This window comes from Sander vitreus, chromosome 8, assembly GCF_031162955.1.
Source record: "Sander vitreus isolate 19-12246 chromosome 8, sanVit1, whole genome shotgun sequence".
Taxonomy (NCBI): domain Eukaryota; kingdom Metazoa; phylum Chordata; class Actinopteri; order Perciformes; family Percidae; genus Sander; species Sander vitreus.
The window spans coordinates 8,070,246-8,093,970 of record NC_135862.1 but is presented as its reverse complement, the minus strand read 5'-3'; the positions used below and the strand labels follow the sequence as shown (position 1 = coordinate 8,093,970).

Sequence of the window (23,725 nt, the reverse complement as noted above, 5' to 3'; positions counted from 1 at the left end):
GGTGGTGGGAGGGGTGAAGGGTTTAGCAGTGGAAAGGTGGCGGTAGTGGATGGAGAGGAAGGGGATAGTACAAAGAGTTACAAATGTGAGCCAGCTGATAGAAAGAGCCCGCCAAATCAGGAAGACTTTACGCAATTGGGAAGGCGCGCCACACGATTCACCTCACTGCGTAGGCTCTCTCTCTCTCACTCACTGCCTGTGCGCGTGTGTGCATATGTGTTTGTCTGTCTGTATGTTTGCGTGAATTACTTCCAGACAGGGATGGAAAGCATGAATGGGGCAGGAGAAGCGCGAATGAGAGTCCGGCGCAAACCCCCCGGGAAGACATATATTGGGCGTAATTTAAAAAAAAAAGGCACGAAGACCAAGGCAAAAGCAGGTCGCGGGAAGGGATTGGGAATGCATTAAAAGACAACAACTAATAACCAGGAGGAGAGAATCACTCATGTAACAACATATGGAAGGGCTTTGTAAAAGTGTCGAGGAGACCTGCAACCACCTTTGTCTCTCTGTCACTCTCTCTCTCTCTCTCTCTCTCTCTGGTCCTCTTCTCCAGCAGTGTGCTATTGACCTGCATTGACGTCATTGCGTCATTAGGTTTCCCTTAGAAACACTGACTTTCAAAAATAGTATCAAATTAATTCAGCTGGCAAAGAGAGAGGGGTGGGGCTTATGAGTGTTTGGGGTTGGGGTGTTTGAGGTGAAGGGGGTGTGTGGGTAGGTATGGGTGTGGAGGAGTGGGGGGACATCGTGTTTTATTTTACATTTTTATCCCCCAACAACCCTTCACATCTTTCCCGCACCACCACCATTTCCAAGCCGACTGGGGTGGAGAGCTGGACCAGACACATCGATATCTGAAGACCAATGAGGAGACCCAATGGGACAAAATAACTCAAATTCAATTTCTAACATGCTTATTAGTCATTGTTGCAAAAGCAAGTATATACGCACAGACTATGAAAAACGAGGGCATAAATAATCAAACATTGATTAAGATAATGATAAATAAATACAAATAATAGCTTTGTTAAAAAGGTCAAATAGGTTTGTCTCTTTCGGTCTCTCTCTCTGTCTCTTCCAGTCTAAAAATATCCTCCAGCTGACAATGTTGAAAACCGTTTCCCCATTTAACTAACAGCTCTTAGAGCCAAGGGAGCCAGGACACCACACAGACAGACAGAGAAGCAGGAAGACAGGAGGAAGAGAGACAGGAAGTTTAATTGTGCGGGTTGTTGGGATGCTGGATTCTTCAGGGATTTTCAGTTAGGACAGCAGACCATTAATGACCCCACCAAAAAACCTTAGATCCCTACAAATAAAAAACAAATCAATATACCGAACTCAGCATTGTTTCTTATTTTAAAGATATGTTATCACTGCTACTTTGGAGCTTGTTTCACAATTTAAATGGTAAGCCTCAGAGGCCTAGACTATGGCACCAGCATGGGAAGTAATGGTGAAACCAAAGTTGAGAATTATTCTGTTCAGGTGTCACTCTGTAGAGGTTGAATATACAGGGAAGTTGTGGTTTTAGTTTCAAATAATACAGTGTCTGGAAAGATGTATTTGGATTTAGTGGAAGAGTACACTGTTGCGTATTTGGGGAGCTGTCTATGGTGCTGAAATGTCACTACAACCTGAAAACCCTCAAGATGTCACTGTTAAACTCTAAATGTATTGTCCACATTTTTACAATTTTTTTCAGTGTTGTTGTAAAGCTCCTTTTTGAAAACTCTTCAGAGGCGTGAACTACGTGAAGTAGTGTTACTGCTATATATTTTGACAGGCCTCTGACTCATCTGCAACTCAGGAAAAATATCAATAATTGATCATGGGCTGATGAAGTACAGAACTGCTATTTACATGTCTTATTCACATACTATTGGAGATAATATAGAAATTATACACAATGAGAACCATGTATCTCTAAATTAGGGGAATTTCTGAATGGGAAAAAAATTTAAGGAACTCCGTAAAGGATCTTCCTTATTCCCCATTCTTCTTAAGCTAAACAAACAGTTTAAAAACTCTTTGGGTTATCAGAAAATCTCATTGTTTCAAATGTCAATTTACAATTCATGATCTTTGGGGTAAACAGAACAAAATGATGGATTAAAAAGAATAAAGAAAAATAGCTATGCAGTTATCTATCCAATGTAACTTCTACTTATAAAATGTACTTTATTGGTTTAAGTAAGTAAACTTTAGTAAGTAAGTAAGTAAGTAAACTTTATTTATATAGCACATTTAACAGACAAGAGGGGTCACAAAGTGCTTTACAGTAAAACAAATAAAAACAACAACATATAAAATACAAAACCATATGACTAATTAAATGCTTGTCTAAAAAGATGTGTCTTTAGGTGTTTTCTAAAAGTTTCCACAGAATCCAAGGCTCTCAAGGCTAAAGGGAGAGAGTTCCAGAGCCTTGGAGCCACCACAGAAAAGGCACGATCACCTCTTGTTTTAAAACGAGTTCTGGGAACAGTTAAAAGGTCTTGGCTTGAAGACCTGAGAGAGTGACCAGAAGTGTGTGTGTGCAATAGATCCACGATGTAAGAGGGAGCTTGGCCATGCAAGGCTCTATATGTAATGATTAAAATTTTAAAATGCACTCTAAAACCAATCGGTAGCCAATGAAGAGCCTTAAGCACAGGAGTAATGTACGATCTCTTGCTGGTCTTAGACAAAAGTCTTGCTGCTGCATTCTGTACAACTTGCAATTTGTCCGTGGATGATTTGTTTAAACAAGTGTACAGTACATTGCAATAATCCAAACGTGAAGAAATAAAAGCATGAACAAGCATCTCCATCTCTTTTTTAGAAACCACAGATCTAATCTTAGCAATGTTCCTGAGATGAAAAAAACAGGAACAAACCACAGATTTCACATGACTATTAAAACACATAGATTTGTCAAAAATGACACCCAGATTTTGCACATTATAGTCAGAGAATGATAGAGCCCCAATGGCCTGCCTAATCTTAAGGGTAATGTTGTCTGGGGCAAAAATCATCACCTCTGTTTTGTCTGAATTTAGTTGCAAAAAATTGTCTGCCATCCATTAGTTAATGGAGGCTAAGCAATTGTGCAACAAGGACAGTTTGTCTAGCCTATCATAGCTAAAAGATAAATATATTTGGATGTCATCAGCATAACAATGGTAAGATATTTCTTCAAAACTACCAATAATCTTTCCAAGAGGTAGCATATACAGACTGAATAGCAAGGGGCCGAGCACAGAACCTTGGGGCACACCACAAGACAGAGGAGCAGAGTCTGACATATATGTTCCTATGGACACAGAAAAACTCCTGTCTGAAATCCAGTAATGCCCACAGTTGATTTCAGTCTATCAATCAGAGTGCAATGATCAACAGTATCAAATGCTGCACTCAGATCTAATAGGACCAGCACAGAACAATTACCCCCATCAGCAGCCATCAATATATCATTAGAGACCTTAAGGAGAGTAGTCTCAGTTGAATGGTTTTTACGAAAGCCAGACTGAAACGTATCAAAGATATTATGAGAATCCAAAACATTATTTAGCTGGTTTCGCAAAACAACCTTTTCTAAAATTTTCAAAATAAAAGGCAATTTAGAAATAGGCCTATAGTTTTTAAACAAAGTTGCATTTAGATTGTTCTTTTTCAAGATAGGCTGAACAACAGCATGCTTAAAACAGCTAGGGACCTGGCCCAGCTGAAGAGATAAGTTTAAATTGAAACCAAACATGGGCCAAGTAGATGTTTTTAAAAGCAAAGATGTGGTTAAAATATCACCAGGGATTTGGGAAGGTTTCATCTAGCCCACTAGCTTAATTATGTCATTCAGGGAAATGGGGCAGAAGGAGTCCAGTATTGAAAGTCTCTGATGTGTAAATATATGGGGGTTTACTGATGGCACAATGCCTGCCCTGACAGCTCTAATCTTGTCCACAAAATGAGACAAAAAGTGTTTGCAGTCAACATTTGAAAACACAGCGACAATACATTCAGCAGGGGAAACAATGTTGTTAATAGTCTCAAACAGAGTTTTAGGATTGTTTTTACAGGCAGATATCAGATTAGTAAAATAAGAGCTCTAGCATCCTTGATCATTTCATTTAGGTCTATTAAGAGCTCTTTAAGATGCAGGCGATGGACTTGGAGCTGAGTCGCTTTCCATAAATGCTCAGTTCTCCTTTTACAAATCCTTTTACACTTGGTATTCTCCTGTCTGTAGCCAGTTATTTTTAACTGTGTTTTTATGTATGATATATGATGAGAGGAAGAAGAAAAGAGTGAAGAAGAAGAAGAAGAAGAAGAAGAAGAAGAAGAAGAAGAAGAAGAAGAAGAAGAGAGAAGACAATACATACGGAAAAGGAGAGAGAGAGGCAAGCAGAGAGACTGAGAAAAATACTTCACCATTAGGACTGAATTAGGCTTTATGATTCATCCTCTTCAATTGAGACACACATTTCAAATGTCGTGCGATGTTCCATCTCACGTCTGGTAGCACTACACCTTTCAGTTTTTTCGCTGTGAGAATTGTGCACCAAACACACTAAAAAAAGGGTGTGACTGCTGTTTGGGAGGAGAAAGTGGAGTGTGTGATCAACAACAAAGAGGAAAGATGCTCCATGCACGCCCAAGTGTAACCGGTGGACTTCTGCCTTGTGTTTCTTTAGACAAGGCACCGTACAAATATGACCCTGTTACATAAATACATGAATGTACCACTAACCTGCGAGGAAAAGGTGGTAGGTCAAACCAGTGGGTGTCTGTCCTTGGTTCAAACAAATTTCTGGCCTGCTGAAGCGCCCTTGAGAAAGTCCCGGTGCGTCACGGAAGCTCTGTAGCTGCTGCTGACCTCTGACTTCCCTGTGAATGAAGAAAAAAGATGAGATTTCTCACAGGAATCAATAAGGAAATCACAATAAATGAGAAAACAATAACAAGTAAACAAATCAACAACATTTGTTTACTTGTTATTGTTTTCTCATTTATTGCGATTTCCGGGACAAGCTTTGTGGGACTCAGAGATGTGTGATAGCATTAGTGGGCGGGGCGGACCCACATGGGGAGAAATGTATCATAGAAGACGTCATCAGCACCAATGGAAGTCACGCAGCATTCAGGGGTCAGTGCCAAGGCTGACGACAGAGTTAGAGAGATAGAGAGAGATCCTGGGTGTGACTAAGAAACTCTGAACATGGAAAAACTGTGTGCTGTCCTCTTTTCCTCCCCCATAATAACATCAACACACGAGTCAGTCAGTCTGTTTGAGCGGAATTGTTAGTCTTGATAAGGAAATGAAAATGTCGCTCCCTCTATCTGGCCTATTGAGCTTAAACCCTCCGCCTTGTCATTTTTTTAAGCATGTCAATACAATAATAATACCTTCCAAAACATTTGCCTTGGGTGTATTATGGCCCCCCCGTCTTTTCCACTTGGATCTCTGCCTGTGTGTCTGTTGTATACACACAGGTCCTTTTAATTTGTTTGATGTCCCCTCCCATCTGCCTTGTGGCTTTCCATTCCGACTCCTAGGCTGTGTCTTTCTAGGAAACAGTGGGTGTTTTGGTCTGGTATTTACTATCGGGCCCCTGTTGATGAGGACAAGCATACACACCGAAAAGAAGAGATTCAAGGGATGCTTTGTCAGGGTAATGCTTTACGTATTGAACCATCATGACTGAAAAAAAGACACCAGAGAAGGGTGCAATATGAGGGTTGTCCTGTCTTTGTGGATTTTACTTGGTTTAATAACTCCCAACCCTCTACTGTTTGGTTCAAATGTAAAAGTTATTTTTACACACAGTGAACAAATATACATTAAAATCTAAATATGAATAAAAAGACCTAAAATATCTTTTAAAAGTTAAATTAGAAAAGAGAAGAGCTTTGAGGCCTTTAAAGGTGGTTGATTAGTAGCATTTCATGAAGTATTAAGGTTTGTGAGACTTATTTTTGTCCAATTTGTTTTGTGGTTTAGATGGAGTGTAATTCACAAAATAACGCAAACTAAAACAAATAAAAGAGAAATTTGAAAATGTAGGTTTCATGTCTAGAAAACCCATTGCCAGGTTTACTATGTAGGACCGTTTTTTGTTGAGAGTGTGTACAGAGGGATGGCTGGCCAGCTTTTGTTTGAATTTCAAGCCCAGATTAAGGAACCCTGCGCCTGCTCCTCCCTCCCCCTATTTATTTTTCCATCTCTCCTGCCTAAATGATGTCAATGGAAGCAGAGCTACAGAGCTATTTATAGAACAACCCCCCCCCCACACACACACACACACACACACACAACATCCTCAGCATCACATGCTTGGTTGGGACCTCTGCTGCACACAATAAACCACCTCAAGAGAAGAATCCGCATGAATCAGCCGCTGAATATTTATGAACGGCTTTGTTCATAGTCTCGGTTTAGTGTGTGTGTGTGTGTGTGTGTGTGTGTGTGTGTGTGTGTGTGTGTGTGTGTGTGTGTGTGTGTGTGTGTGTGTGTGTGTGTGTGTTTGCTCTCCATGCTTGGTTATTGCCCGTACAGCCCTACTTCCCTCTGCAGAAGAAAAAAACGAAAACCTATTGAGAGGGATGCGCGATGCGCGCACCCTGCCTTATTCTTCTGCTGCTGCTGCTGCTCTTCATTCACTCATTTCGTACAGTCATTAATTTATTCATTCATCCATCCTTTCATTTCCCACTCAGTCATTCACACAATTCCTCCCGCATAGTCTGTGAATGGGCGCACAAATGGGATGTATGCGGGAAGCCACCTGGTCTCCTGGTGCCCTGTTTGCTGCCGTTATTCTAGCTTGATTTGCGTTTTGTTTTCAATACAGTTGGAATTACCAACTTGTGCGCGTGTGCGTACTCGTGCGTGGAGGGATTGGGGTGAAATCTAACATACCAAGTCTCAGGGGACACCAGAGTACACTGTGTTCCCTGGGTATGAGTTTTGGGAGATCTATAGACCAAATAACCCCCCTCCTCCTCCTCCTCCTCCTCCTCCTCTCTCTCTCCACGACTCGTTCTGTCTCTTGACATTCACATGCTAGATTACGTAACATAGTTGGTGGGGTTGAAGTTGAAAGCTGGAGGAGCGGCGTGGTGATCAGGGAGGGTGGGGGTGTATAAAGTCTCCTTCCATCACAAATAAATGCACGGTTTGCTGCACAGGCGTCTTCGATTAAGAATAACTCATGATGTTTGTTTTTTTTTTTGTTTTTTTAGACTGCCTTCTATTTCTGAAAGGCGGTCGTGATAAAAATAAACTACCCTCCTCCCCTCCCAAAATCCACCATCCATCCCCATCCACCCTTAGATTCAGAAAAGCTGAATTTCATACCTCTCCTACATCAACGGAATCGTGTAAATATATATCAGGCGAACGGCAGATGATGCGGCTTTATCTGCAATACGGGTTAATGATGATTTCGGGGGTGTAACGGGGCAAAAACACGCCCAGAAATCAGTTTGATCGCTGTTTTTGACTTCCAGGATATCTTACTCAGCTGATATAAATTGATGAGGTAATTTTGCTATCATTTCTGTCTTTTGAGAGGCGGAGAGCATATAAATCGTTGCTTCTCTTCAACTATTTTACATTTTTCTTACACAACTAAAGGTTGTTGTTGTTTTTTAAAGTAAACCAACCACGGTTTGCATACAGCAGCAGAGAGAAGGGCTGGTTTGGTATTTATAGCGATACTGTGTACATTCACAGCCGCTTCCCTGCACTGCTGAAGTTGACACGTTAACACTCACTGGCTGCTATATTTAGCCCAGCCTCACAGTGCTGTTACTATTCCCAGCATTGTACATGAGGGGGCGGATGGTGCGTTTTTTTTTTTTTTTTTTTATGAAAGGGAAGGAAAAGTTCCCTTTTCACAAGTGATTTATTTTTCTGCGTACATCCCGGCTTGTTCTCTGCCACTGATACCTGTAGTTAAAGGCTATCACGACTCCACAAATGAAAGGTGATGGCTTTTGATTGGTGATAAATCAAATTTCTGAACAGAAACAGCTGATAATGCTGCTGGGGGCAGACATCAGGCCATCAGTTCTTAAGCAAAACACTTATAGTGTGTAGCTGACCTCTGACATCTGTGTGAAGCAAAAGGCCAGAACAAAATAGGCTTTTCTCAAATCAGGAACCTCAAACTCTATCTAAATATTTTCAAGATGTCTGGACATAATGGTTACATAATACGATTAAACCCACAATCCTTTAATGTGTTCATTGATTGATGCACTTTTTGGGCAAACCCTGCGTTGGTTAAACTGCCAGATTCATGTTGTGATTTCAGCACCACGGACAGTTCCCACACACACCTAGAGGTTCAGAGTCACAGACAGCTCGGTAACATTGTGCACTCTACATTTCTATGGTCCAGGAACTGTTGTCTAGCCCACCATAGTAGGTTGTCCTTTCCCTTGCCATTGATGAAAAACATCACAAGGTTAAGGACGGATGCGAAGCAGATTTCACAAGAAGCTGAGAAAAAAACATGCAGGTGGCCTTTCACTGGACAAAACTAATGTAGTGCCAGTTGTGATTAATGCAAAAGTGCACCATCTAATAAAAATCTAATAAATGATAAATTGAATACAATGAACAGAGAGACAATAGCATCTCCTCTCTTTTGAACATAATGATTTTAGACTTAAGAAGACAGGAATGCAAACACACACACACACACACACTGGTATCTTATTGTAGCGTATGGCGAATTTCAGTACTTCCAGGTCGTCTATCTTAGTTAAGAACCTTACTAATCAAAAATACTTTTCAAAAAATACTTTTCCGAGTCCCTTTTGATTAGCAGTGGACTTCATAGCTTGTTATTCTGATAACTATGTCAGTAAAGAGAGCTCAGTTTGTTGTGTGACAAATATTTCTGTTAGTGGCCTCCAGGAGGTCAATTCTTCCTTTCTGTCTGTACATAAAGACAAGGCTATTAACTTGGATCAGTTAAGATCTGAAAATGACTGATGCTAGGGTTCCAGTTATATTGACATATTACATGCAGCTTAGGACAATGTCCCGTCCAACCATCCCAACTGCGGGTACTCAAGACTCAAACTGTATCAGGTGCTGCAGGATTTCCCTAAGAATTGTTTTTGAACACCACTTAAAGTTGGAGAAATGCTTTCAATCTGCTCGAAAAGTCTAAAATCTAGTAGGCCAATTGTATCAGAAAAACAGGAACTCCAAGTTGAATTTGGAATTACAACAATGAATGCACTGTATAGTTTTGCAGGTTACAGTTCAGCCGTATGGAAACAGTAAGGCAGTAGTTTGGCATACAACTAACATACATGTTTTGTTGTGTTTTTAATATTAATATATAATTATAACTTTCAGAGAGTACCAACGCAATTTCGTTTTGACAGTAGTGCAAAGACAATAAAGCCCCTTTATGTCTTATATTTGTTTGAACAGTAACTATTACATTTGTATGTTAGCCAAAGTTACATCATCTTATTTAGGACACACATCTTGGATTGATGTGTTTTTTTCCAACAAAATAGCGTCACTGAACGCAACACTCAACAACAGTTAGAGTAGGCGAACACGTAATACAATACACAATACAGCAGTATGGCTTACACTCAGACAACATTAAGATCATTTCTGAGATCTATATCACTACAATACTGGCAACAAGAGCATGAAAATCGAAATGTTGGACCTTTAACTGTAGTAGATGTACACTGAGTGTAGATTTTTGCAGATTTGGAGTACAGTATGAATGCCTGGTTTTATCACCATCAACACCCCCCTCCCAAAGTTTGGTAATAAAGTGAGGAAACCCACTGAGTTCCACCAAGTGCTTCAGGACTATTGATTTACCTTCACTTCTACTCTCACATGGACTCGTGCAGTCGCTCTTTGCTTCTCTCTCTCTCTTTCTGAGGGTCGTCTTCGCTTCCTCCCCCGCTGCTGCGGCCCACTCCTCCTCCACCACTTGATTATTTTCAGCTCCGCCGTGTGTGTGTGTGTGTGTGTGTGTGTGTGTGTGTGTGTGTGTGTGTGTGTGTAAACGCATGTGCCAGGCTTTGGATGGCTGGCTGGCTGGTTTGGGAAATACCTGGTCACGATCAATGAGAGGAGGGTTTATCTTGGTTGCATACCGCCCCCTATTGTCCTGAAAAGAGAACTTAAACCTAGACCTTAAACGCACCGTGATGCCTGTGCCAAAATATGTACAGTATCTCTGCTGCTGCAGCAGCAGCAGCAGCAGCAGCAGCAGCAGCAGCAGCAACAACAACAACAACAACGCCGCCATCAGCCTGCAACTCAGTGAGGATGAAAGATCAAATTAGTAAACAAATATAAATGGGATAGGGAAATGATTATAAAGAAATTCGAATTTCAAATATTGCATCAAAAGCAATAATGGTAAATTTAGTAATGATTTCTCGTCGTTGCAGCCTTATTTAACTTTAGCACTGATGAGGCACAGTACTTGACTATAATTGACAAATACAGCAGACTTTAAATCACTAAATATTCTCATCTTGGGTCATGAAAAGGAGGGGATGTGAGTTAGGATCTCTCTCTTTCTCTCTCTCTCTTCTCTGCATCACGCGCCAGAAACGCAGTGCTCCTCCATGCGCCTTAACCCGAGCAGAAATACAAAGAGACAAAAAGACATCATGAAAGCTTTAAGTGACTCGTTCGGTTGAGGATAAAAATAGATGTGGTTGCTCTGCGAGGAAAACCCTGGTCTGGATCGCCCTCTAGAGGGGAGACTCTGCCAAGACAAGAGACCATTTATGGATGGATAAGCTTCTTCTTTTATGTTGTCTACAGTAAAACGTTGCCGTATTGTTCAACAGTGTTGTAAAGCAGCAACCACTTCACCTCTATTTCTATAGTATTTATTTAATGAATCAGTTTTTGTTGTTGTTGCAAATAACACATTTTATATAGACACGTTCATCCCACTTAAATTGTAATTTGTTTTTTTACATACTGTCCTGAGAACAACGCCCGTCCAACAAACACTGGTAATCTTTCTTCTGCATGTGAAAAAGGACACAACGAATTAGTTTATGTGATGTATATCCTAAATAGCGTACAGTGTGGCCGATTAAGCAGCTTTTGTTTATATCACACTGAAGCTGATGCATTTAAATAAGACGATTACTACACGATGGTAGGTGCAACTGTTATATAAATGGTTTGTAGGTTTTGTTTTTCTGAGTTAAAACCATTTATTGTTGCCTCTCTTCCAGTCGATTCAGAAAATTGAGTTTGAGCCCCTCCTCCTCCAAAGCATCCACCTACACACACCAGCACGTGTCTTCACATGCAGACCTGCAGCACCCACAAAGAGCTGTGTCGGTGTGTGTGTGTGTGTGTGTGTGTGTGTGTCTCTTTATAAGAATCACTTTTTGACCACTTACAGTGGACATGTTCTTGTTTGTTTTTCTGTGTAAAGATTAGGAATAAGATTTGGCTTTAAAGCAAAGTATTAGAAATAGACTATAGGTTTAGGTTATGGACAATATTTGGGTTAAATTAGGATTGTGGCAGGCATAGACTGGTTCTGTTTAGTTCAAACTTGGATTCAGGGGTAAGACTAAAGTTAAGACTGGGTGAGTAAGGAATACAATACGTTTTGACATCTTCTACATCCAATTACTATGTGCCCCAGACAATTTACAGTTTAAGACACAGAAGAATACTAAATTTCAAAAAAACATTTACCTTTTAAAACTTGAAATAAGGAAACTTTAATGTAGGACCAGGCTCCAGGTTAAGCAATGATCTATTGGAAATGACAGCAAATATTTAAGAAGACGACAAACTTAAAAAAAAGGTTTGTGGCTAAACGGTTTTACATAGCGGAAGGTTAATGTTCGCACATCTCATTAGGATTACATGTTATTTCTGAATAAAAGTCGGTACAAGTTCCATTAACACAATGAAGTGGATTGAAGGCCCTCACAAGTAATGTAGCATATAAATTCTTGTGTTAAAATGTGCACAAAGCAGGCAGAGCCTCCACCACCAGAGTAACATAGTGTGTTCTAAACATGGCAGTGACTATTTATAGCCCGTTCAATTATTGAGAGCCCGATTTTACCCTTTTCTACTTCAAAGCTGACACCCTCGGCACCTACACACACACACACACACACACAGCTGAGGGGAGGGAGAAGTGGGAGGCAGTGTTGATGCAGACATGTACAGCCGAGGAGGCACATTTGTGTATGCATGTGTATTCTAAATATAGATGCCAGATCGTGGGCTAAAATTACCCTCTCCTCACTCTGCATTGGTACAGATATAGGTAAGTACACATAGAAGGAGGAGGGAAAAGGAAAGACAGGAGGGTAGAAAGGATCAATGTAATGAATGAGTGGACGAGAGAGTGAATGCATTGTCAGAGGACAGAAAGGGAGGCAAAAGGCAAGTCTAGAAAATGTTTTGAAAATGCAAGTCAAGTTTTGAATTGTGAAAAAGGTCATTTGAAGCAGCAGAATTGTGTGGAGTTGCATCTGTCTTGATACAAGCCTAGTTTGCAGCTCAACTACTGCAAATTTCTACATAAAACAAGTTAAAAGGACAAAAAGTTCATACTTCCATACAAGTTTATGATAAAAATCCAATGAAGCATCATTATTGATTCATACAAAGTAGCATAGTCAGCCAATTCAACTGAAGCTCTAATAAAAACGAACAAAAAACAAGATTAAATAAAGTAAAAAGAAATGCACTCATGTTCCAAACAAGAGGATCTTTATCTTTTCCTACAACAACCTGACAAAAAATATCAGCTACAACTTGGCAGTCTTGTTTCACAAAATTACACTGAAAAATATTATTTTTTTTTTTTTTAAATGAAGGGGAAAAAACATTTAGATTTACTATTAACTATCACCTTGACCAAGAGGATTATGGGGAGTAAAAGTCTGAGCCCGTTATTGAACCCCCACCCCCTCCAAAAACAACAAAAAAAACTGGATGGGCGAGTTGGAAAGTGAGAAAGACGTTGAGACCAGTTTAAAGAGTAGGTGGCAAATAGTCCATCTTGGTGCAGAAAAGATCCTGATGTGATGCAGTTCAATGAGCAATATGTACTCTGTGTGTGCGTGTGTCTCAGTAGATTCGGCCTCTGCTCCTGTTGCCTCTGCCTCCGAAGCCTCGTCCTCGGCCGCCCCTGAAGCCACCACGCTGCTCTGGAGACAAAAACAAACAGGTCAGCGTGGACATATTATTTATAACTAACCTGACCACTATTACACTTTTTAGGCTGATCACGATATTTGAGAATTTAAAAGAAATGATTGTGTGTAATAAGGCTGCCCCTTCTGAGTTGACTCATATCTTTAGTCAATTAGTCATTTAATGTTAAATGACTTTTATCAAAGAAACTTATCAGATCTGTGGTGAAAACAAGATTGAAAGTGCTTTTGCATTGTTTGTGGGGAAAAACATTTTTTGCAGATCTATCGGTTAAATCAAATAATCGCTAAAATCATGCGAGTTAGTCGACTAAGAATTTCTTTAGTCGAGGACAGCCCTGGGGTGGGTGGGTGTGTATGTATGTATGTATGTATGTATGTATGTATGTATGTATGTATGTATATATATATATATATACATACATACACACACACACACACACCACATTATTTGTTGATAACCATACATTAACTGTTATAGGATATTTGCTGAGCAGGATAGTTTACAGTTGAAAAATTAACTTTTCAGTGCTCTGGTGGCATGTGTAATAATGACAGTGTTTCTATATGACGTCAAACACATTTGACATTTCTGTCCTGAAATTTCTTGTTATTTACTGCTCAACAGTTATGTATATTGGCCGATTTATTTCTTGTCCTTCGGGATTAATAAAGTATCTCTATCTATCCGTCTGTCTATCTATGCCAATTTGAAATGTTTTTTTGTCAACCAAACCTTTTAACAAGTTTACAGACACAGATGTGATTAGAAAATAGTAGTGAAGTGCCTTGGTAGCCAAGTGGTTACAGTGTGTGCCGTATAACCGTCATACATGACATCAGCAGCATGTCATAACTCCTCTCCCCCCCCCCCCATTTCAACAAGGTGAAAATGCAACAACACAGTAACAGTAGCTCTATTTACTAAATTTAGATTGTAAAATGACCAAATGTGCAGTTCTAAATAAAAAGGTGAACATGCTGCAGAACAGCAAAAATAATTCAATACAACAAATACAATAAAAGTGCCACAAAGTGCTCCTCACCATAGGTAAAATTGCCAATGGTGGCGCTGTACTTGCCGCTGGGGGGATTGTAAATTTGCCGTGCGTCCCTCCGGGGCAGAGGAGAGACCTGTTTCTTTGTGCTGCCACTGGAGCCTATCTCCTCCCCTGACGGGCGCTTGGGCCTAGAAACACCAAAGACAAGTAGATGATGACCTAATGGTGCAACAAGGACACACGGCTGCTGTGTGTGGCTTCGGATTGTTAAATCAGTGGGAGCAGACTTACGCTACTGCCTCTGACTTCTGGACTGGTTTCCAGGAGAGTGTGATTGTGCTCTTGAATGATGGGGGGTTGTGAAAGAGATCCTGGAACGAAAATGAAGATTAAGAGACATAAAAAAAATAGAACCATTTGTCGAATGTGGAGCTTATATTTTATTCTCCTCATTTAATAAGATCAGAAATCAGGTACATTATAATGCAGTACTACTAAACAGTCCTTATTATAAATGCCTCCCTTGTAAAAGTATTGTGTAGTAGTAGTTGTAGCATTGTATACTTCTTCAATTATTGTCCACACTGTCAGAAAGGTACCGTCTTTACTTTTGTGTTATTGCAGTGGATCACATTATGATTGTGAGGCGTTTCTGCTTCTCTTGATACATACATGATGTGCAAAAAACATGTTTTAATATATTTCACCTCAGTGTACCACCACAGTGATAGCCTGAAAACACCTTACCTTGATGAGGATGTTGATGTTGTTTGTGATCTTGAGGGCCACCACTTTGATCTTATTCTGATTACACAGAGAAGACAAGTTAGTCAGATATTTTAGTTTGCATTTCGGTTGACTATGCATTAACTTTCTACTTAAGCAAAGCAATCAAACTTAAGTTACCTCATCGGTTTTCAGAGCATCTCCTGTCTTGCCTTGCAGTGCTACTCGCAGCTGTCTGATGTAAACCTGCAGGCCTCTGGCAAAATACTGTAACCTGTTGAAACACAAAGCACATTCAATTCTATATGACAAGTGCCCGTTATGGGGTAAAATGACCACAGTGAGCTAAACCATCAAACACCCGACATGCTCATTTATTTTACTAATTGCACTCTAGGAGACATTCTTTGTGTGATACTCCCTCACCTGATCTTGAAGTCTTTGAGTCGCTCAGCATCCACTTTCTCGAGGAGAAAGTCTGGCAGCTTCTTGCCCAGCTGGTGGAAGCCAAAGAGGAGACACTCCACATAGCTGAATTGCAGTTTCGGCTCCTCGCTTGCTGAGTTCTCTCCGTTCTCCACCTCTTCTGGTGGCAGAGGCATGAACTCCTACACAAACAAAATTATGACCGGAAACTATTTGTGTGCCTTACTCTATTGTCAAACATCTTGAACCATTAAGGTTTACTGGAACAAAGGGATAGTTTATTATTCTACCCGTATTTATTTTAACAATTATTGTGGAGCCTGCACTGAAACTACCTCTACAATACATTATTACTATTAGGGCTGCTGTTTTAAGTTCCCCAAGTTGATTACTACTTATTTTATTTAAAAAGTGACAATGGACATTCCACAGTGTGGGATCAATAAAGTCGGCCTCATCTTCACTGTCCCAGAATTCGCTTACTAACTAAATTTCATCAGCAGTCCATGGGCAGGCAAATCCACAAAGGAGTCATGGCAACAAATGTTATGATTCCAGTATAGAGAATAAACATTATAGGCTACATTAAACAAAATTAAAAACACTTTCTATTTAAAGCATTACATCATACAAAGCATGATTGGTTAATGGTCACGTAATTGGTTATGATATATATATATATATATATATATATATATATATATATATATATATATATATATATATATATATATATATATAAAATAGCCCCACATCATCACATACCCTTCACCATACCTAGAGAATGGCATGGTTTTTATTTCAGTTAGCCTAATAGCTGGTTTAGCAAGCCACTGTATCTTGATTTTTAAGTGCGTTTCCACTTGTATTTCTCCATGTTCAACAACAGGACAATCCGTTCTCACCAGCAGCTTGGTAAACAGCATGTTGAGGTTGGCCTCTAGCTTCTCCATGTCTCCACAGAACGGACTCATCTCAGCCAGCAGCTTCAGCACCTACACACACAAACAGACACAGCTTAGCAGATCCCCTCACAGTGTAAAGTGCATTGCTAATGAGAAACAGTGTTGCGTGGTGCAGACTAATGACCCATTAACAACATGCAGTTGGCTGACACCTCTGACAGGTGGCTGCCATGCTGACTTTGTTTACTACTACAACAACTGCTCACCAAATGTCAGACATTAGGAGTATCGACCTCACACCAGTGGCCATATTCATTAGGCCTCTAAGGAATGGAAGTGCTGATTTAGGCTGAATGGAGGCCAGTCAGAGGCGCAAATCAGACAGGTAGCAAATTCAAAACGCTTTGTCGTTATAGTTGAGCACCATAGTTGCTGAATTCATCCACAATTGAACCAGTGTTAAAAAAGTGAATTAATTTAATAGTTGCAACACACCCTTTTGCACTTAAATCCAACATAAAATGGGGGGATTGTAGTCGGTAAAAGTCAAATTTATGACGCGACTGACCATAGGTACAGACTTCAAATTTTAAACACACTAAAAGGACCATGGGAATTCACAAGTCTACTTTTAGATCTGACTTGTGTGATAAATAAATAAATATAAAAGCAAGAATTTACCTCCAATTGGATGTCCAGCTCAGCCACAGGACTTGTCAGGGAACTGAGGTTGGGCAGGACGTGTTCACAGAAGTAGGTTACAAAACGTGTGGAATGGACATTTTTCTGCAAGAGAGGAGAAAAACATGATTAATTCACACAAAAAGTTATTTGTCATGATGGTATGCCTACATGATGAATACATGTAAAAACAGACAATGTACTGTCTGTAGAGTAGCAACGATTTGTCAATTAATTGATTATTCGATCGACAGAAAATGTAATCCTTTAATTCCCCTTTAATCAGGGTTCTTGCAGGTTTTAGTATGTCAAATTTAAGACATTTTAAGACCATAAAGATTGAAATTTAAGACCTACACGACTCATTTCCAAAAAAAATGGGTACTTGTAACTTGAGATGTTCCGATACCGATACCAGTATCTAAACTAAAACGCTGGTATCGGTAAGTACTGGAGTTTATGCACCGATCCGATACCACGTAATAAAGCCCTAAAGAAAATCTACGTTAAAGTAGTTTATTTATGTTCTTTTTCCGTTATAACATATATAATATAGTCTGTCAAACTGGATAATAACAGAAAGTTCTGTGGCGTTCATGTTTCACAAAGAGTTTAAACCTGAGCCAGACCGACAACAAAGATAGAAATCATATCACATCCATACAGGGATAGTAGAATACAGTTGTTAAAACATAATAAAATATGACACACTGGTATCGGATCGGTACTTGGTATCGGCCGATACGCAAGTTCAGGTATCAGAATCGGTATCGGGAAGCAAAAAATGGTATCGGGCCATCTCTACTTGTAACTAGGGTTGGGTATCGTTTGGGTTTTTTCCCGATACCGGTGCTAAAACGATATTTTTAAAACGGTGCCTGAACCGATACTTTCGGTACCCAACCCTACTTGTAACCAACAGCGGAAATCGCTGTGATCTAGCCATGTCTCGTTAAAAGTACACTTTCCCATTTTCCACATGTAGGCCTAGCCGAACTTTAACAAACTCTGAGGAGATGCAGACGTTATTTCGCGGGCAGGTATTGCAATTATCACAGGATTTGGAGTTTTATCACCGCGTACGCACCAATATCCCCCAGAAAGAAGTACAACACACCGAACCAATGTTCTGAGGGCAGCGTTCTGCTGGTTTTGATACAGAGCAAAGACTCTAGAGCTCCGCTTTGTAGGTTACGACTCGATACTTTTTCCTTTCTGCGGCCCGCGTTTCTGGAAATGAACGAGGGTAAAACCTTTTTTAGACCCGACTAAATGAAATTTAAAACCTCGGATAAAAATCTGTCCGTTTTTAAGACATTTTAAGGCCTTCAATTTAAAGTTCAGAATTTTAGACTTTAAGACCCCATGGGACCCCCGTTTAATGCAAATACGCCAAACATTCTCTGGCTGGAGCTTCTTTGCTCATAATAGTTAACTGAATAGGTTTGTAATAAAACGATTCGAAGACGCAACTTTGTGCTTATAAAACAGTGACATTTACGCCAGTTTTTAGACCAAGCCATCAATCGAAACAAATTACAGTGTTTGGTTACAGCCCTTAACACCAGCACCGCCAGCCCCGACGCTCAAGAGCGTCTGTATCCTTTTGTTTGGCTGATGGGCCATAAACACATCATCCCTCCACATCTCTATAACAGCAGACACACAGCCACCTCCCACTATTCACAGCCAGATTGTCTAACAGCTTGAACCCACAAAAAACTGGTGAACTCTTAGCTGTGTAAAATGTGCTATTTCTTATCCATTTTTAGAATCACGCTGCCACTCAATGCAGTAATAGTCCTGTGACTGCCATTTGTGCTATATGTCGTTCAGTTCAGGACAAACAAAATCTTGGAGGTTTCTGTAGCAACAACTGCAAAAAAAAAAATCTATTTGGATGTATCTGATACTGTTATGAGTTGTAAGTAGCGTAAAACATAAAAAGGAATAAACAAATGCTGAAACATCAATTTCAGCATTTTTATTTTGGCAAGTAAACTAAATGGTTAATATAATCACGGTGCATATGATTAGTCTAGTTTTTCACATTTTGCCTAAAAAAAAAAGAACAACTATAACTTCCCTCAGCATTTATATTTTCAGTCAATACACAACTTGCCATATGATCGCGCACATCCACACCAACCTATAAAAATAATACAATTTAGAAACATTAGTTAGTGTTTAAATGAGTCACATAAATGACATTCCTGATATTATATAGTGCACATACGGGACTCCCATGTCAGGACACAACTTTTATAGTCAGAAAGTGTGCTTAGTCCCATTCATTGCCTCAATGCACTGTATGGCCAATATGCTAATGTTTTAATTCAGCTGCAGAAGAGAGGGCGGAGGAGAGTACCAACGTTAATGGGCGCTGCTCCTGGCAACTGAAAGGGGTGCTTTTGTGAAAAACACCACCAAAAACCCGTTTATTTGGTTTTCTAAGCGTTTTTCTATCATTATGATGAATTATGTGCAATAACAATCACGGAGCAATTTACATTTTTTAATCACAACGCCCAAAGGCTATGGTTCTGGCGGTTCTAGTGTTAACGGTTTGTTGTGTTTTAATCAGTGAACATGGTTGAGGTAAAGTTTATTGGTTGTACTCACAGAGAAGAGGGGCAAGGCCTGGCGCGTGCACTGCAGCAGGCGGTCAACAGTGTCGGGATCAGCTGGGTTGAGGGCCTGCTCCAGGAAAGCCTGCTCAACCACCAGCTCCACAAGCTGCTGCCGCCCATTTACTGTCTGCAGCACCCGCAGGCCAGACACTACACGCATCAACAGCACAAACTCCTCTCCCGTCACATCCTCCAGCACCTGAGGAGGAAGAAGGGAAGAGAAAAGAAACCCGTTATGAACAAGATGGGTCTTGCCTGTTTTTACACAGGCTAACATCCACCTAACACAGTGTTCACATAAGTCAGCTGAGTTAAAGAAAAGATACATAAGGCATTAAATGGTTACTAACCCCATTAAATCAGATCGATTATACTACAAATTCACAAATCCATTTCACTAATTAACAAAATAAATGCAAGTTTAAGAACAGAAAATAAGTTTCAGACTGCACCTACATAGAGTCAGCAAAATTACCATCTAAAGCGGCAGTTTTAACACACCCTGATTCCAGTACAACAGACGCTGTGATGGGGTGTGATACAATTACCTTTGTTACATTCAAACTGACAGCAAAATATCACTCATATGATCAAAGAATACTAATCAAATCTGCACTACACGCTAACCTTCTTTGTCTCTGCAAAGACGTAGTCCTCCACCTCCTTTGTCATGACGTCCTCTGGCAGGGTCTTCAGTTTGGTTGAAAGAAACTTGATGGCCCTTTCCCGCACTATGTCTTCTCCCTGAAGGATCTGAGAGAAGAGGCCTCCGAGAGTACCTGGACGATAAAAGACAGCAGCAGACGGGATTGTGTCAATGCAAGTGAATAATTACAAACTCAAGAGGATAACCCCAATCGGAAATAGGGATGCAACAATCGTGAAATACACAGCAAAATGATTTGATCTCATGTTTACAAAACAGTATAATCAGAACATTTGTGAAGACATACAGGATTAAATAATATTCTGGTCCCAGTCCTAAATATCTTGAGGGGTTATTTCCAAAAATAAAAAAACTCCTTCAGATCTAGAATAGATTCAACTGGCAGATATACTGGCTGAGATAGATGCATGATGATGTTAGTAGGGGCAATTTACACAGGCAGCTGTAAATGACATCCTTTGTTTCACATGGCCAATGAGACAGCCCTTAAAACAACACAGGTTACGACAAACCATCTCATCTCAACAAGCAAAAAGAAATATCAAGCTGGGATATAAGTATGCTCAAGACGGACGAGTAAGAAAGTTATTTTTCACAGTGTCCCCTTTAAGAACAGCTTTGAACTGGGCTGAATAATTGACAAGCATACAAGAGCATTATTTTGGCTAAACAGTGGGGGAAAGCAACACTTACCTTTAGCATCTATCTTGAAGATAGCAATAAGTGATGCATTCACTTGGTTGAACTCTGCTGTATCATCTGAAAGCACAAAAATACAGATTCATCAGTAGTCATTCAAGATTTCTGTTTAAGATGAGCAAAACAAATTATCAAGAGACAAATATGCTGTTGGGACTGACAAGCAAATCTGATTTCCAGGATATCAAAGAAATTATACTAACTGAAAAACGGGTTATGATATTCACGATGGATCATAGCCATGCAAGTAAAACATACAACATGGCTGTGTTTAGAGTATAAATACACAAAAAGGGACATCAAAGTCTCTTAAGTGTATAATCCAATACCTGTCTGAAGGAGCTGGGTGAGAATATCCGCAACTCTGAGGATGTTCTCGCCAGTTGCAAACCGCGGAAGCTCCTTGATGGCCTGCCGTCGGATCTGGATAAAAACAAGCACACAAAGACAGAGAGAGATTGATATGATGGAATAAAATTCCAATTGTGAAATCTATACAATCAAGCGAGAAACCTCACATCAACTTGGGAATATGAGGTACCCATGCACAGCGGTGTCCTTTAATACTTACCGACACATCCTCATCTTCACAAAGATCAAGCTGGGCATTAATGGCTGAATCGGCCAGTTCTGGAAAGCTGCTGAAGAATTTGGGAATAAACTGTGCTGCCAGGCGCTTCTCCTTCGGGCCACCCTTCACGCCATCCAAGATTACTTGGTAGGCATCTTTGTGCTGAAGAATAAAAGAGAGTACATCATAAACTTGTACAAGATATACAACAGTGGCATTACATTACAATTCATACTAGAGACGTTCCGATACCAGTATCGGTATCAGCTCCGATACTGCCTAAAATGCTGGTATCAGGAAGTACTGGAATTTATGCACTGATCCGATACCACGTAATAAAGCCCTAAAGAAAATCTACGTTAAGTAGTTTATTTATGTTATTTTTCCGTTATAACGGACTGTCAAACTGGAGAATAAAAGAAGAAGTTCTGGGGCATTCATTGTTCATGTTTCACAAAGAGTTTAACCTGAGCCAGACCGACAACAAAGATATAAATCATATCACATCCATACAGGGATAGCAGTATACAGTTGTTAAAACATGATAAAATATATGACACACTGGTATCGGATCAGTACTCGGTATCGGCCGATACGCAAGTTCAGGTATCAAAGTCGGTATCGGGAAGCAAAAAATGGTATCGGACCATCTCTAATTCACACACACACATATGTATATATATATATATATATATATATATATAAAAAAAATGGTTCCAGATTGGAAGTGCCTTTGGTCCAAAGCTCACCGTTTTGCAGCACTCACTGTGACAGTGGTGGTGCAAACAGCTGAACCTTTTAACAGCAGATGTTGCTTGGGACATTGAGTGTAGTGTATCTGGATGTTACAGTTCACCTGGTTATGTTGAAACCCCTGTATGTAAACTACTATAGTTACTACAGTGAAATAGGAATGCTCCGAAACTAGTCTGTTTATGACTTGATGCAGCTATGCATGATTTTCAAATAAGGTGGTATTCCTCAGCCTGTGAAAACAGTTGTATGATGTCCAATGTGGTTCTGGGTGAGCTTTCTAAAGTCTGAGAAAATAAGCCTGGTGGTGCCATCCAGGCTATAATTGGGAGATTAGAAATTGATAAAATGGTTTTGTGCAGGGTGTGCAAAATCCCTAATGTGCTCGACCTAAAAAAAATAATTAAAAAAATAAAAAAAAGTCAAAAGTTTCTATCGATATCCAGAGAACCATAGTCATGAATGAGAAGTTACGTTAAGTGAGTAAATAGCCGTTTGGTTGACTTAAAAATAATGAATGTCGAGTTAGTACCGCCTATCGTAAGGGTCGCTATGGGGAGGCCATTAACATTAGCATGGTCACTACTTTAGCTAGCTACAGTTAGCCTAGCAGGCACACAACAATGTTATGTATCTTACAACAAAGTTTACAGACGTAAAATAAGGTAATGCGGTAAAGAAACAAAGTTCTCGGCAAAATAATGCTTTTAAATGAACAAGTAGGCTTTTATTTACCGGGCTGAGGTTATCCTTAGCATCAGCAAGGACCCCGTAGCTCCGATAGAGATCTTCGATAGTGACCGCCATCAGCGTGCGTCCGCTCACAGATAAGACCGCCGATAAAACCACACAAGAAAACCCCTCTCTGGTCGCTTTTTTCTCCGTTTCAGACGGCTGTAGCTCCAACAACACCGTATTATCGGGATATATGTTCTTCGGAAAGGGGACGGGCAAATGAAATTTCGAGAAGCCCGTGAATGAATACCCCCAACAGTCTGTCTTCCCGCAATCTGTAGTGTGCAAGCTAAAATGCTACGGAACAATGAGTAGAACGCATGCGCAGGTGCGGCGAATCGCGTGGAGACTCACAACACACGTGACCGCTAGTGTACGCCGAACTGGTACGCAGCGTACGCAGTAAAACCAACCTCTTTACAGACCATGAGTAAAACCAAACCCAGGTAAAACCACAACTTTTGTTAGTATGTTCAAATGACATAAACACATGAAAGGACGCTTATATTGACAGAAGGGATTAGGAGAACGGGTAGTCCTACTACACACACACTTAACTGCAACAGCTTTCAACAACAATGTCTCCAAGCATACCATATATTCCATTTCCACTGGTAGCAGAGTCAGGTACATTGTCGGTTGACGAATTTACCTCTTCACCTTCACTTGATAATATATGACATATTGTATGTTATACACAGTAACGTGACCTGCGTAAAATCTGACTATGAGTACTGTAT

The 23,725-nt window shown here is 40.1% G+C and overlaps 1 protein-coding gene across 2 annotated transcripts; it reads right to left on the bottom strand.

The window, feature by feature from the left end:
• Positions 1-13,016: 13,016 nt before the first annotated feature.
• api5 (apoptosis inhibitor 5) lies at positions 13,017-23,300 on the bottom strand. Of its 2 annotated transcripts, XM_078256599.1 has the most exons (15): positions 22,986-23,300; positions 21,498-21,659; positions 21,256-21,349; positions 20,921-20,986; positions 20,188-20,339; positions 19,553-19,759; positions 19,053-19,079; positions 16,931-17,035; positions 16,250-16,339; positions 15,345-15,526; positions 15,099-15,192; positions 14,940-14,996; positions 14,484-14,563; positions 14,238-14,380; positions 13,017-13,185 (listed from the first exon to the last, which is right to left on the bottom strand). In XM_078256599.1, the coding sequence occupies exons 1-15, from the start codon at positions 23,055-23,057 to the stop codon at positions 13,106-13,108; spliced, it is 1,611 nt and encodes a 536-aa protein (XP_078112725.1). In that variant the 5' UTR covers positions 23,058-23,300; the 3' UTR covers positions 13,017-13,105. The 2 variants fall into 2 exon arrangements, with proteins under 2 accessions (XP_078112725.1, XP_078112726.1); XM_078256600.1 differs by lacking the exon at positions 19,053-19,079 and having other exon boundaries at positions 22,986-23,299.
• Between the last annotated feature and the right edge of the window lie 425 nt (positions 23,301-23,725).

Coding starts and splice junctions, on each gene's coding strand:
- api5 (XM_078256599.1), bottom strand. CDS start 23,057: ATGGCGGTCACTATCGAAGATCTCTATCGGAGCTACGGGGTCCTTGCT. Junction 19,080..19,552: donor AGGCCTTGCCCCTCTTCTCT/GTGAGTACAACC, acceptor TTATTTTTATAG/GTTGGTGTGGATGTGCGCGA. Junction 14,997..15,098: donor ATGCTCTGAAAACCGATGAG/GTAACTTAAGTT, acceptor CTGTGTAATCAG/AATAAGATCAAAGTGGTGGC.